The following is a 14,696-nucleotide window of genomic DNA, read 5'->3' as shown; positions in this document are numbered from 1 at the left end:
ACTAACCCCGGTCACGGGACGTGACATTTAAGTGGTATCAGAGCCGACAGGTTCATAATCCGAGTGGGAAAAATCGAAAAATCGAGTTTCAAAAAAGTATATATTTTTTTCGGAAATTTTCGGCCAAACAGCGCCTTAGCGCGCCGCCGCGTTCTTCGCCGCTTCCGGTAGTTTTTCTTCGATCGGCTACCAGTTCCACAATCGTCTTGAAGAGACGAACAAAAGCCCTCAATCAATTTCAGATTTGACGTTAAGATGCAACCGGGATTTAGGATCTACGGATTTGGGCGCACAAACCCTAACGCCGAATATTATTTTGTCCAATTACCCTAACAATCCTACTCCGATTTTCAATTACTTTTACTCAAACATTATACTATCCATGGGTAACGTTTTCCACAAATCAATTTTGAGATTGGATCAACTAATCGGAAACGCCCAATTTCAAGTGATTTAACCGAGTTTGAGCGAGTTCCGGCCAATTAAGTAGTTTTCCGACCGATTCTGGCCGTGCCACCACCGGTTCCGTGATGCTGACCCCTTCTCCGACACACGCCTTTGCTCCGACCATACTCCGGCGAGTCAACTCGGCCGAGTCAACGAGTCAACCCGCCAGCATGTGTCCTTCGATTTTTCGTAGGAAACTCCGAATTCGGTTCCGTCAACTGATCTGAAATCTTCTCGGCATACTCTTCAAATCCAAATGCCTATCTCAAAACTTTCCATTTTTGGAAATTTTCAAAAAAAAAATAATTTTCAGTATCTTACTCTATCCTGATATTTTATTCTGTCTTAGTGATTTTGTTCTAGGAGTTTTATTTTACTTTTCTTTTTCCGTTGCTATTTTATTCAGTACGACTTTTATTTCCTTTAGATTGGTCATGTTCTTTCTTTTAGAAATCAATAAAAATTTGTTCTATTTGGTTCATTGATTTCAATTTATTTCAGCACAACCTATTGTATGAACTTTACTCGTACAACAAATTCTTAGAACTTGCAATCTGTAGGAAATGGCCGGCAGACCCCCAAGACAGAACCGCAACCCGCGTTATGCTAATATCAACCGTGAAGGCGAACAGGAGAACGAGCAAGGAAATGGACCCCCGCCAGCAGTCAACTTAAGCCAAGCTAATCTTATGGCCATAGCCACTATTGTGGCGACAACACTGCAAGGGTTGGGAAACCTGAACACCAATCAGCCACCACCACCACCACCACCAAATGGAATCAAGTTCCACTATGAGTCACTACGCAAGAATAGGTGTCCAACCTTCAGTGGAGCCGCTGACCCTGAAGTTAGCCAGAGTTGGCTGAAAGGTGTAGAGACTCAACATCGCCTATTGGAAGTTCCCGAGGCACTGAAAGTGGACGTGCCTGTGCCGTTCCTGGAAGATAAAGCAGGAAAATGGTGGGAAGCAATCTCGTCAGCCATGACAGCTGCAGGACCAATGACTTGGCAGCGATTTCGAGAAGCCTTTCTGAAACAGTATTATCCAGCCGAGGTCAGACTGCAGAAACTGAGTGAGTTTGAAAACTTCACTCAAACTCCGGATATGTCAGTTGTAGAATACACCTCCCAGTTCAACGCGTTAGGATCTTATGCTCCGGCAATCATGGCGGACGAAGTTCTAAAATTTCACCGCTTCAAAAATGGTTTGAACAGCAGAATACAGTCGGCTTTGGCAGTCCACCAACCTGCGAACTTCTCAGACTTGATGGGCGCAGCTATCCGAGCTGAAACTGATATTCAGCGCAGAGAGAAGGAGAATAGGAACAAAAGGCCTATGAATGATCAGTCCTCTCATGGTAGTCAGTCGTTCAAGAAACCGAACCATTCCGGCGAACCATCTAAAGGGACTCCGCCTGCCTCAGGCTACCAGACCATTATGCCTTGCCCAACTTGCCACTTACGACACCTGGGAGAATGTCGTAGAGCCAGCGGCGTCTGCTTTGGATGCGGAAAACCAGGACACCGTATGGCAGATTGTCCAGCCGCCAGCAACAAAACAACTGGACTAGGTAAAGGAGACGGGTCAAGCCCAGGGGCGAATGCCAATAAACCACGGGAGAACAAACCAAATGCCAGGGTGTTTGCCATGACGCAGGAGGAGGCAGATGGTGCAAGCGATGTTTTGTCAGGTACCATATTTTTTCAGCAAGTGCCTGCTTATGTGTTATTTGACTGTGTCGCTACACATTCTTGTATATCTAAGAGATTTGGTAAGAAGTTAGGACGTAAGCCCGATAAGCTAACCGGACCTTTCCAACTAGCCACACCTACTAGTAGAGCCATTGAGACTGACGAAATTACAGAGCTTGAAAAAAAAAATCAGTATTGGTAATTATATTTTTAGAGCCGACTTGATACAGTTGATCATGGTCGATTTCGATATCATCTTAGGAATGGGTTGGTTAGCAATAAACAATGCGGTAGTAGATTGTAAGGGAAAGGAAGATCCCTACCTATTTGGAGACCAAGCCAACTCCAGTTTCGAGGACGAAACTTCACATAAGGAGGGAGGAATGTGAGAATCGAGTCTTTTAAGCAATTTAAATCATTATTTCAAGGGAATTATTGGGATAGTGGATTCTTGGAATAAATGACAATTATATTGTTAATTCTTGTATTGGAAACATTTTATGGGAAATTTCTTATTGTCAAAAGAATTATTCATGCACTAGTACAAGTAAATTTTCGAAAATAAGGAAGGGAACTTTCTTGCAAGATTTGAGTATCACACAAAGTAAAGAATTGAGACATAATATTACATGGGAGTGTCGAAAATCCCCTTAGATTAAATGCCAATATTTTGGTAAAGATTAGTTGCTTGGTTATTTGGAAGGAAATCATCTCAACTTTGCACCGAAACCGTTAGATCAAGCTACCATATGTTCAAGCCAAATCAAGGGCCATGAGATCAAGAAATCTCACAATATAGGTAGAAGAATTTTCGAATTTTGGGCAAGGATTTGAAGTCATATATGGAGAGATTTGGAGCAAACTTTTGTATGCTTTAAGTTCCATGTTTAGACCCCCCAACATGCCATATAAATACCACACCATCCCTTCATTATCCTACACTATATTTTCGAAAAATCCCTTGCTGAAGTTCACGAAATTCAGCAGCCTCCCCATAGTCAAACTCTGCCCGAAAATCGTTCAAGAATTCAAGCCGAAGGTCTGTCCGAAGAAGGAGCAAGAAGCGACCCTATTTTCGAGCCTAGCCACCACGTTTTTAGTATCAATAATCATTGTAAGTGGGATGTTTTAAAATTTATAATTTCGGTTTATGCATATGTGAGAAACTTTCGGTTTTTGGTTTAAAAAAAATACGGTCGAGTACCGTCGTTTTGTCTATACGTTTTTACGAACTTTTGGTATGTTTATGTTTGACACTGTGAGGATTTCCTGAAAATGGGTGGAATTCCAACATATGGCCCTTAACAGTGGGATGTAACTGTTTTATGGCCTCGCCCCCTTAGAGGATTAAAACTTAGGGACTGACGTCAGTAAACCGTTGAAAGGTGAAAAATCGCAGTGTTATTATGTTATGGAATTTACGTTACGATTATGAAAAAGCATGGTGTACGTTTATGATATGTTTCGAAAATGTTAGTAAATTAGTTATGTTGTGTTCAAACTCCCCCATTTACTGAGTATTCCCAAAATACTCACCCCCTTACAATCCTTCCCAGATAAGTCCGAAGAACAGGTTGAGGAAGAGGAGTCCGAACAGTTCTGAGACTGGTGATTCACAAGATTAGTAATAGATTTTACTTCGAAATTTATGATTAAATAAATTGTAAGACGTTTCCGCATTTAGTTCTGTCGTTTAAATTATTTCGGTTTTGTAAAGACAATGTTATTTCATTGAAATTATGATATATAAACTGGTTCGGTTTATACTGTGCTACGAAAGGCTTGTTGTTTCGATTGTGTGATTGTTAAACAACGTCGGTGTCGACTAACCCCGGTCACGGGGCGTGACCGAGCTTGTGAATTGATCCTCAAATTTGGTCCCCTTACGTTTTTTAATTTTCAAGTAGTTGACGTACGTTTAGTTTTAGTACATTATTGAAGATTTAAAATTTAAAATCGTTCCAAAAATTTATTAAACGAGTTTTTGGCAAATGAAATTTTGTTTTGTTGCTCCCAAATCTTGGATAAGTTTGCAGTGTTAGTTCAGTCAAGCTCAGTAAGGGCGAAACTAAAATTTTGAAGTTAAAAGAAGTCAAATATGCACTACTTATGTTCTTGTCATTACATTAGGTCAAATTTTATAAATTTGTAATAAAATAGAAAATTGGAGGGATGATTATTCCTGCCCGCATCCTTTGACTCTAAAATTAATCCCAAAAGGTTTGAAGAGTTTGTGGATGTCTTTGATTTTAATATTAATTTCAGAAATTTTTTAGTTTTAGTCATATATGTTTGTCTTATTGCGATCTTGATATTTTAAATAGTTAGTTCCTGTTTTAATCCATTTGCCTTTATTTGTTTTGCTATTTTATTTCTTTTTTCTACAAGAGTGCTGCGAACATAACATTGATCACAATTACTAATATGTTATCAGGTATCGCTAGACGTGTTTGATAACACATCGACAATCCCATGAAAAAAGGACGAAAGTCGCAAAACAAATGAAGATCGAACAATTACATATGTGAATATTTATAATATTCTTGCAAAACTATTTTTGACAAAAAGACATTCAAAGACCCACAGATGAAACATGTTAGTGTCTAAATTTTTTATGAAAATTTTGCTATCGATCTTTTGTTTTTGGGGGAAGAAATTTAAGAGATGATTTCACAAATCAAAGTAATTATTTAAAATTCCACCTTTAATTTCCGTTCAATCAGTATACCACTTCAATATTTATCAATTTATTATTTTATATCGCCAATTTTATATATACTAGTAACTAATCACATGTGATGCATGTGTAGTATAATACATGCAGAAAAAATAGACGAGCGAATAAAATTAGAGTTTCTAGCATTAGCATATTAGGAGAAAAAAGAATGAGAATAAATGAAATATAGATTATATCGAATGGAAGTTGAGGGATATTGATGTCAGTGGAAAGTTACAACCTTTAGTGAAATAAAATGTGAAAGAATATATTTTTTTGACATTTTTTTCCATTAACTATTAGTTAACAATAATTATTCTCAGGGTTATATATATAATTGGATATTGAAATAATCAAATATACATAAATATATATAAATATATATATTAATTAATTAATGGAGGCTTCTAATAGATATTACAAATTTTTCGGAAAGACTTTTAAAATACGAAAAAGCGCACGAGGAAAAAGTTGGAAGGGAAGGGTGAAGAAAGTTTTTTCTTTAAAAAGATATAATGTCTTTTTATTAACTAGATTTTCGGTGAGAATGGTCTCACGGATCTATATTTATGAAATATATAGACTTCATTCATACATGAAATAAGTAAACATTTTGACATAAAAATAACAGTTTCACTCAAAATATCTTATATTACACAATAATTCTTCGTAACATAACTAATAAAAAATTATATTTTTACAATGAAAATAATAATTTGGAAAAAATAATATTTTTTATTGATCGAGTCAAGTCGAAGATCCGTCAAACAAATATGATCTATAAAATAGTTTTACAAAAAATTTGTGTCGATGATTTTTTAAACAGATGTTAAAACAAGTGCTATTTTGGAGATATGTTAAAAAAAATAGGACAGATTTCCAGTAGGGGTGGGAAAAAATACCGAAATATCGAAAAATCGTATCGAAAAAAATACAAAACTTACCGAAAAAAATCGGTATACCGAAAATTTCGGTACGGTATCCGTACCGAAATTTTCGGTATCGATATCAGTACGGAATATTTTTTTGGTATTTCGGTATTACCGAAATACCGAAAAATAATTTTTTTTAATTTTTTTAAATTTAAGTTCGGTATACCGAAAAAAATTTCGGTGTCGGTACGATACCGGTATGAACTTTTTCATACCGAAAATTCGTTATACCGAATATGCGGTATACCGAATTTTCGATATCGGTATTAATATGGAAAAATTCAATACCGATATTTTCGATACGATATACGATACCGTAATTCGGTACGGTATACTGTACCGTACCCAACCCTAATCTTAGGGATGTAAACGATCCAAATCAAGCCGAACAGTATCAGGCTGGAGCTTGGCTCGTTTAAGATTAATTCAAGCTATAGCTCGAGCTCGAGCTTGATTCGAGCTTTTATCATCTGGCTTGAGTTTGGCTCGTTTCAGATTGATAGAGCTCGAGCTCAAACTCGAGCTTTATTCGAGCTTTTATCATCAGGCTAGATTTCGAATTGTCTTGATATTACTAAACTTGTGAAAAGCTCGAGTTCGACTCGTTAAAAGCTCGTTTATCATGTTAATCAAGCCGGGCTCGAGCTTGGTTTATTAATTGCTCGTTTATCATTTATAACAAGTCTGACTTGAGCTCGGCTCGTTTTCGAACTCGTAAAACATACAATTGAGCTCGAATTTGAGCTTGATTCGAGCTTATTAAAATTAAATATATCTATGAACTAATTTTATATTAGACATACAAGTTTAACTTTTATTAGTACTAATATTTTTATTTGTCAATTCAACAAATGAGTCAAGCTCGAGCTGACGAGCCACCTAAACGAGCCGAGTTCGAGCTCGCGAGCCTATTAACGAACATGTTTGTGAGCTCACGAGCCGAATACGCTTAGGCTTGAGCTTGGTTTGATTAAGTTGTCGAGCTCAAAATCGAGCTTGAGCTTAGTTTGATATGATTAACAAACGAACTCAAACAAGCTTTTTATCGAGCCGAGCTCCGAATAGCTAGCGAACAGTTTGGTTTGTTTACATCCCTACCTAATCTCGAGTTTAAAACTGTCAACTACCACCCCAATTCACTTTAACAAGTGTGAAAAAAATCGAGCAGCTTGAGTAATGTTTGGTAAATGATTTTTTTTTTCTTTTATAAATATTGGATAATAAATTAATACGTAAGAACTCTTTACAGGAATCCTCATATTTTATTTTACAAATCGAATAAAAAAATATTAATGCTATACTTAATGATTAAAGTGGTAAAAATTTATTCATAAATATTTGAAATATAAAAAAATAATTCTAGAAGAATATATTACTGATAATATGATATCCAATTTTTTTTTAATAAATGTGCAAAACCATGTGAGGGTGATCAGAGACAAGACTGATTTCAGTCGAAATAATTTAATAATCGAAATGTGAAATATTTAATGACAATAAGAAAGAAAAGACAAATATAAAATAAATAAAATAAGTAAAAAAATGATGGAATTTTGATAAAATTTGAATGATTTAAAAATAAATTTAATTTGTAAAAGTAACAAACAGAAACAATTCAAAAACCAAAATATAAGATCATTTCTTCATGACTATATATTCCCAAATTTTATTTTATTTTTTAAAAAAAGGCACTATCAACCTAATTAATTGTGGATAAATAAATAAAGATAGTATGCAAACTTCATACATCAGATGTGCTACCGTTGTAATACAAAAAAAAAAATAAAAAAATCAACTGATTATCTGAATACAAATAAAAATATTGTGGATCAAGTATAGCATAAACTGATCTTTTGGTAGTTGATTGTACAGTTTGTTTGGCTTCGAATCTGGCCAAATTTGGTTAGATTTAAATAAAGGCCGAAACCAAAGCATTAGAAACTCCAATTTTAAAATTCACAAGTTTTTTATTTCGTAAGCAGTTAGTAAGGTTTTAAAAAATTATCCAACAATCAACAAATTATGTACAAAAAAGAAAAGAGACCATTTCAATGAATCTATCCAATTTGCCAGCAAAATACTAAAGATGGATGTCTTCACAAACCATAACATATCAGAAAATTTAAAGAAGTATGTCCTAAATTACAATCCTATAATGCAAAACAAGGTCCCAACAAATATTAGTTGCTAAAATTAGTAACCTGGTTATGTGAAGCATCCTCGATCTCATCTCCTATATTGTTGGCTTGCTGAAATCATCTAGGAGCCGAGGCACGTGCCACCTGATATCAATGATCAACAAAAACCAACAAATTTATTATAACACCAATATACAAATCACGAATAACAAAAGAAAAAAATAAAACAATTTAACATGACAAGTGCGAAAAGGCCAAGGAGAATTCGATGGTATATTAGATAATGTTTCTCAATGACATAATATCTTGTGGTCATTGAGGAAACCAAGTGATCATAAATTGGAACTGTTTAATCCTATTTAGTGGCCAAAATCAAGTGATGGGAAAATTTTCATCTGCTATAGATCAAGATGGGGACTATAGATCAAAGTTATTTTATTGAATGATTCTGTACAATTGAAGCATTACCTGAGCCGTATACATTGAGCTTTCAGCGAGAAATTTGACAAACTCTTGCTTCTTCATCTCATAGTTGACCCTCGCATGGTCTAAGTATGACTGCTCTCTATGAAGATCTTCCACCATTCGAATCTTCTTCCATGTTGTTTCCTTTATCTGGTTTTTAATCTCCAAGTATTTCTCAGGGAGGCTCAAGCTTTCAAAGCCAATAGGAAATTTGACATCTTCCCTAAAAAAAATTCAAGTGATCAATTAGATTATTGGATATAGGCAATGAAGTAAGAGATGTATACACATTAAGTTTCTTGAGAATAGGAGTTCGGATTTTCAAAGTAAGGCATCTGACTCATTTACTTGCCCACACATGACGCACACACAAATAATTCATTAATGCATTTTTCAAGGAAGCAATTCATAATATGGAGAATTACTGAATAAAGGCCAAGCTTTTACCGAGGAGGACCCAAACGAAAAATTCCAGGACTTCTAATCATCCCTCCATCTAGTGATATGGCTCCATCTGGTGTATAAGGAAGAGCCTTTAGCATGTCTTCCCTTGATCTGTACACTTGCAACCTTGATAATAGGTTATAAAACAATGTTTCTCTGAGGCCAAACCCACTCTTTGTAATATGGTACAAGTGAGTTCTGTCAATATTTATCATATTCACCGCAAAACCAAGAAATCCAGGAGGAGTTTCCCCACTGATTATTCTTGGTTTTAGAATATCAAGCCTCCGTTGAGGGTCGTTGGCTATAAACTCGCCAGGATATGGCCTATATACAAATCCAGAGAACGGAGTGAAGAATTGAGTAATTAATGAAAAGTTATTTCATAGATGAAAATCATAACTTTAGAAGTGTATACCTCAGACTTTCAAGGCAAATGACAAGAAATGGGTCATCAAGGGACCTCCCAATTGAAGCTGCGAGTGCATGAAGGCCCAAGCTTTTATTTATTAAACCTTCTTTGTTGTATGCTTCCAATGCCTTGACACCTTCGTAGGTCTTGCAGACCACTGCTAGCATGGTTTCCAGGCCTAAATACTCGGAAAGAATTCTAAGACCCAAAATTAAGAGCAAATATTTGAAGTCAATAATAAATATTCCTGTAGGAAAACCAAAGATAAAGAAAAGTGAACCAACCTGCTAAGGTTGTCATCATCAACTTTTCCAAGTGTAGCAACAATGCCAAGCACGTCTTTTGTCAACGGATGATCAGAAGCCTGAGATTCAGGTTGACTTTTTATCATACACAAAAGGGCAGCAGCGGATTTCTCATGCTTATGAATATTACCAAGCGTCTCTTGCTCACTCTTCGAAAGGTCAAGGTCTTGGTTTTGTATTGCAGAGAAACTTGTTTTATGATACTTTTCAAGAGTTGCTACAGGAACAAGTGAGTGAAAAAGTAAAAGAATAGATTAGGATCTACTCAACAAGGAGAGATAAATCAATAAGTAAACTTAATGCAGACACAGAACACAATGATCACATACTTATAAGAGTGATGCAAATTAAGGCAAAATAGATGTGTGGTCGCATATATATCACTTAAATATGCAATGGACTTTGTTATAGTCTAATGATGCACAAAGTTGTTCGTCATAAGCAGTATACATGTTCAATAACGTACAAGTTCAGAGCAACAATCTTAAAATCCCTTGATTCTCTAATTGAAGCATGAAATTTCAGAGCAAGTGCACCTGGATTTTAGAAGATAGATACCTGTCATATCCAGAATTGATTCCTCCAACTTAATTTTCTGAGTTGCCAAGTATCTAAAGTTGTCCTCATGGTGCTTAATTTTTTGACCCAGCTCCTGTAGATCATCCTGAAGTTTCTGCAACAATACATCCACGTATTTTCATTCAATTCATTATTGTCCATCAAGCAACAAATATAAAGTCAGAAAGGATTAAGAATGTAAGATACAGATACTCTTTTCAAATCAGGAAGCAATTAACAGTCATCGCATCATCTATGCGTTATCAATAAACAGCATCATCAGAGGTTCAAGGAGAATTATTGAAAAACCTTGGAATGAATTATAATGGATTCATCCTGCTGACTAAGCGCTCCATTTTGCATATCCTCTCCAGCAAACACATGGGGCGAATTCTGACCAGCATGATCAAGTGCTGCTGACGGGTTGGAGATAACCATTGCCGCTGGATTGTTTGGCAGCTGGCATATAAAGTACATTACTCAGTTATTGTTTATACACGGCAAAAACACAAAAATTCTGAAGTATATGTCTAAAATCCAGTAAGAAAGTAAAGTAGGCACTAAACTTATTCTGTAACGTCGGATATAAAAATGTTCACTCTTCAGAATTATTTCCTTCCTGCTGAAGTTTATACACTCTAGAGCTAAGAAACAAACAAAATGGTACAAAATAAACTCAGTTAGATTAAATTTCAAAGTGTTATCGATGGAACAAACTGTTTCTCAATTTTCAGCGTCATATACAAGGCGAATTCATGTCTACTAAGTCGAATTATAAGCCAAGATTCAAAGTTTGTCCTTGCATCAACCAACTACTTTACCCAAAATAAATACATTTTTACGAACTCTGTAAAAATTAATTGTCATTTAAAACATCAAATCGTAAAAGAGAGACAAGATTCAAGCACACGAGATAAACAAACATGGTAGAACAAAAAAAATACTACGCTGCACCAAATAAATCATCTGGAAACAGATTAGGCGAACTATAACAAATTAAAAAGAAATAATCGTTCAACACCCAAAATTTCACTTTCTCCGTCGCAGCATTTCCAAAATTCGCATAAATTCTAATCACCCTGTCCACAAATACAAGCTGCATGCTCGACATATTCGATCCCATGTACAGAAATGAACTGGAAACACCTCAAATAAACATAAAATACCAATTCAAAACTTAATTCAGAAAAGAAACCAAGAGTGTAAAAGTCCAAATTAATAACAGAAAAACATCTTAATTATTGAACCTGCGGTGATACCTCGGAATCTTCAGATGTCCGCTTCTGATCGCCTCCGCCAAACATCGACGGACGGCGGGGGTGGCGCCGCCGAGGGAAGGGAGGGAGGGGTGGGAGAGCAGAGAGTGACGCACTGAGTTTGAAGAGGGAGAAGACCGTAATAGTAAAACAAAATATATTATTTACTTCTAATCTTCTATTCTTATGTATTTTAAATTAAAATTATAATTATAATAAATATATGAGATTATAATAATATTAATAAATTAAGAATAATATTTAATTGAGAGAAATTAATAATTTAGTACTAAATAACATGTGATTTATTACATAACATAAATAAATAAATAAATTTAAGATTTAATATAACTTTTGTTATAATGTATTTTTGTCCACATCTAAAAAATTTCACTAAAACTTTATATAATATAAATAGTTATTTTTTTTAAAATATTAATAACATTGTATACTTCACGACTTTTAATGTATCAATTCACCATTTAGTTTGTAGACAACTGTCGGAAAAATTAATGCATATAATTTCGTAGTTGTGTTGTGTACTTACATTAATATACCCTTCAATTGCATTGATAAGCACATGTAGTAAGATATGAAGGTCGAAAGAGATGTCACTACGTCCGAATTCGAATAACCTGTAAAATGCCTTAATATTAAATGAATTTTTTAAAAAAAATAAGGTAATCCTCTAATTCAACCCGTAATTGCAACGACGCGCGGGATTTATATCATATCATTTGAGTTTTTAGTATCCCTAGAAAACTTTGATCTATATAACTTCTTGTTCAAACTCATTTCAACTTAATACTTATACATTGTATAATCGAAACTCCTACCATACTCTCGATTGTAGGTTGCAACCTCACAATATTCAAAATATTTAATGTGTTTTATGTCAAGATTACAAACTTAATCTCCAATGTCTTTGTATAAAGACTATCGTTCAAATAAACTTTGAATTTCAACTCTCATGTATAATGTGAGTGATTTGTGTGTGTGATGATTTAATCATTTATAGTGTATATATCTCTCTCATATATATCATCACATTTGAGTTTGCTTTAATTCAAGCTAATTTTCTTCATATAGAATGCTCATCTTTGGAATTTCCTTCAAAAGCTTGTATTTGATATTAAAGATGTTGTATTTATATGCTCCAAGAATGATATATATATATATATATATATATATATATATATATATATATATATATATATATATATATGTGTGTGTGTGTGTGTGTGTGTGTGTATGTTAGATACAATAATATCACTGTTTGATAAGGTTCTGGATAATTTCTGACACTAAAACAGTCAAATCCGTCTTTTTAATGTTTTCCCGAACCATACTGATTTTGAGCCTTGGTGTCAGTTAGGCTCGTCGGCTAGGCGGATCAATCAGCTAGACTCGTTTCAGTTAGGCTGAGCCTTGCTAATTTGAGGTTCAAGCCTTGTTGATTTCATTTTGTGAAGAACCAACAATTTCATCGCAGTTTATCAGCTACTTCATCTCCGATTCAAACTTCGACTTGTGAAGATGATTTTAGATTAGGCTGACTAAAATACTACAACTGGTCATATCCAAATGATGATTGTTTTTATTATACTCAATTTGCTTTTGCAACTATTAGTTTGCCTTAACATTCGATTTAACCCAAATGACCAAAAATACGACTTAAGTTTTCTAATAAATTATTTTGGTGGCTGGTCATTTGCATCGCCGAGCTGTGATATATCATCAAAATACTTCAGCGCACAAGATGTTTAACTTGGCTAATTTTGAGTTTCAGTTTTCAAGTTGAGCTAGCAACTATACATTTGAGTAAATATGTTAGAAACACAATAAAAAAATTTGTTGTCATCAAAATCAATGATGTGAACGGTTTCGCAATCCAACAGTAAAGCTCATCTTATGTTATGTCAATTGTAGCCCGAGAGTTGAGTGTCATTTTATCAAGAAATTCCATGGTTTGAAACCAATTTGATTAGGGTAGCAGTCAAGTTCATTAGGCTCGTTTGGTGGTATTGATCAAGAAAGATGAAATAAATAGGTTATATTGCAATTTATTTTTACATATATTTTAACTATCCACAACTTCCCACTTCTTCTCATTGTGTCCACCCTATACACTAATTAGTCTTAATTACAATTAATTTTTTTATAACTTATTAATATTTGTATTATAAAAAACAAAATATAAAAATAAATGCATCAAGAACGAATAAGAAATACTTGTTATAAGGGGTCCGGTCCATTGAGCACTCGCATTTGCACGCACGGGCATGACAAAAAGGTATCATATATAATCACTAGCAAGAACACTGAGAGATAAATATTATGTTGAGAAAAAAGTTATGTGTATAAGAGTCACTTTGAATTGCAGGACACAACACAATTCTGAAACAAATACACAAGTCTTTTGATTGTTAAAAATTTGTGAAACATAAATATTACATTAGTACTTAAAATGTAAGTTATTTCAAAAGAAATCGATTTCACAATTAATGAACAAATTTATGGTAGAGTCGATTTGGCATCAATCATGCATATTCTTGCTATGGTAGATATGATTTGGCATCACTCAAAAACTTCCAAATTTGTGAGTCGATATCCCTTTAAATTCAAGCAAAAGGCAGCCATCTGCCAAAGCCAAAAGGACAGCCTTCATTGATTTTTTTACTTTTAATCTCTCAACCACCTTTTGAGGTTGGAATACAAATTGTTGGTGAAAATGAGACTTCCATGGCTGGCCAATCTTAATTATTAATTTTTTTTTATGTGAATCTAAAATTCAAAATTATAACACATCTTCAGTTATAGGGCATTATCATAATCATGATACCTTTTTACACACAAAAAATTATTATACCGTTTTTACACACAAAAATGACTTAAATATAATAGGATAAATGCTCAAAATCATTTAGAAATATTACAAATATCATTTTTCATAAATTAAATATAGTATTTATTTATTTATTCCAGGTCTAGATTAAAATAATTTCAACCCCATTTTGAAAAGGCAAAAACTTGTGTGAGACGGTCTCACGGGTTGTATTTTGTGACTTATTGGATCATCCATGAAAATTATTATTTTTTGTGCTAAGAATATTACTTTTTATTATGAATATCAGTAAGATTGACATGTCTCACAGATAAAGATTAGTGAGATTATGTCACAAGAGACCTATTCTTTTGAAAAACTCAATCCAATCAAAATTGGTGCTGAATAAATTTGTTCCATGTTGAACTAGATTAAACCACACCGGTTTCGAAGTAACCAATTTCTTTTTCCCAAAACATCATAATATCATTATATTTTAAATAAAT

The 14,696-nt window shown here is 34.2% G+C and overlaps 2 protein-coding genes across 5 annotated transcripts; one reads left to right on the top strand and one right to left on the bottom strand.

Moving 5' to 3' along the window:
- The first annotated feature begins 1,010 nt into the window (after positions 1-1,010).
- Positions 1,011-2,342, top strand: LOC140842098 (uncharacterized). The gene has a single exon (XM_073209910.1). The coding sequence runs from the start codon at positions 1,011-1,013 to the stop codon at positions 2,340-2,342; it is 1,332 nt and encodes a 443-aa protein (XP_073066011.1).
- Positions 2,343-7,840: 5,498 nt separating this feature from the next.
- On the bottom strand, positions 7,841-11,532 carry LOC140840989 (protein DEFECTIVE IN MERISTEM SILENCING 3-like). Of its 4 annotated transcripts, none has more exons than XM_073208142.1 (9): positions 11,358-11,495; positions 10,677-10,754; positions 10,420-10,569; positions 10,111-10,225; positions 9,532-9,769; positions 9,254-9,445; positions 8,839-9,162; positions 8,395-8,614; positions 7,841-8,070 (listed from the first exon to the last, which is right to left on the bottom strand). In XM_073208142.1, exons 3-9 carry the CDS (start codon positions 10,546-10,548, stop codon positions 8,044-8,046), a joined length of 1,245 nt encoding a protein of 414 aa, XP_073064243.1. In that variant the 5' UTR covers positions 10,549-10,569; positions 10,677-10,754; positions 11,358-11,495; the 3' UTR covers positions 7,841-8,043. The 4 variants fall into 4 exon arrangements, with proteins under 4 accessions (XP_073064243.1, XP_073064244.1, XP_073064242.1 ...); XM_073208143.1 differs by having other exon boundaries at positions 11,370-11,493; XM_073208141.1 differs by lacking the exon at positions 10,677-10,754 and having other exon boundaries at positions 11,370-11,532.
- Between the last annotated feature and the right edge of the window lie 3,164 nt (positions 11,533-14,696).

This window comes from Primulina eburnea, chromosome 9, assembly GCF_022965805.1.
Source record: "Primulina eburnea isolate SZY01 chromosome 9, ASM2296580v1, whole genome shotgun sequence".
Taxonomy (NCBI): domain Eukaryota; kingdom Viridiplantae; phylum Streptophyta; class Magnoliopsida; order Lamiales; family Gesneriaceae; genus Primulina; species Primulina eburnea.
This window is presented reverse-complemented; position numbering and strand designations above follow the sequence as displayed.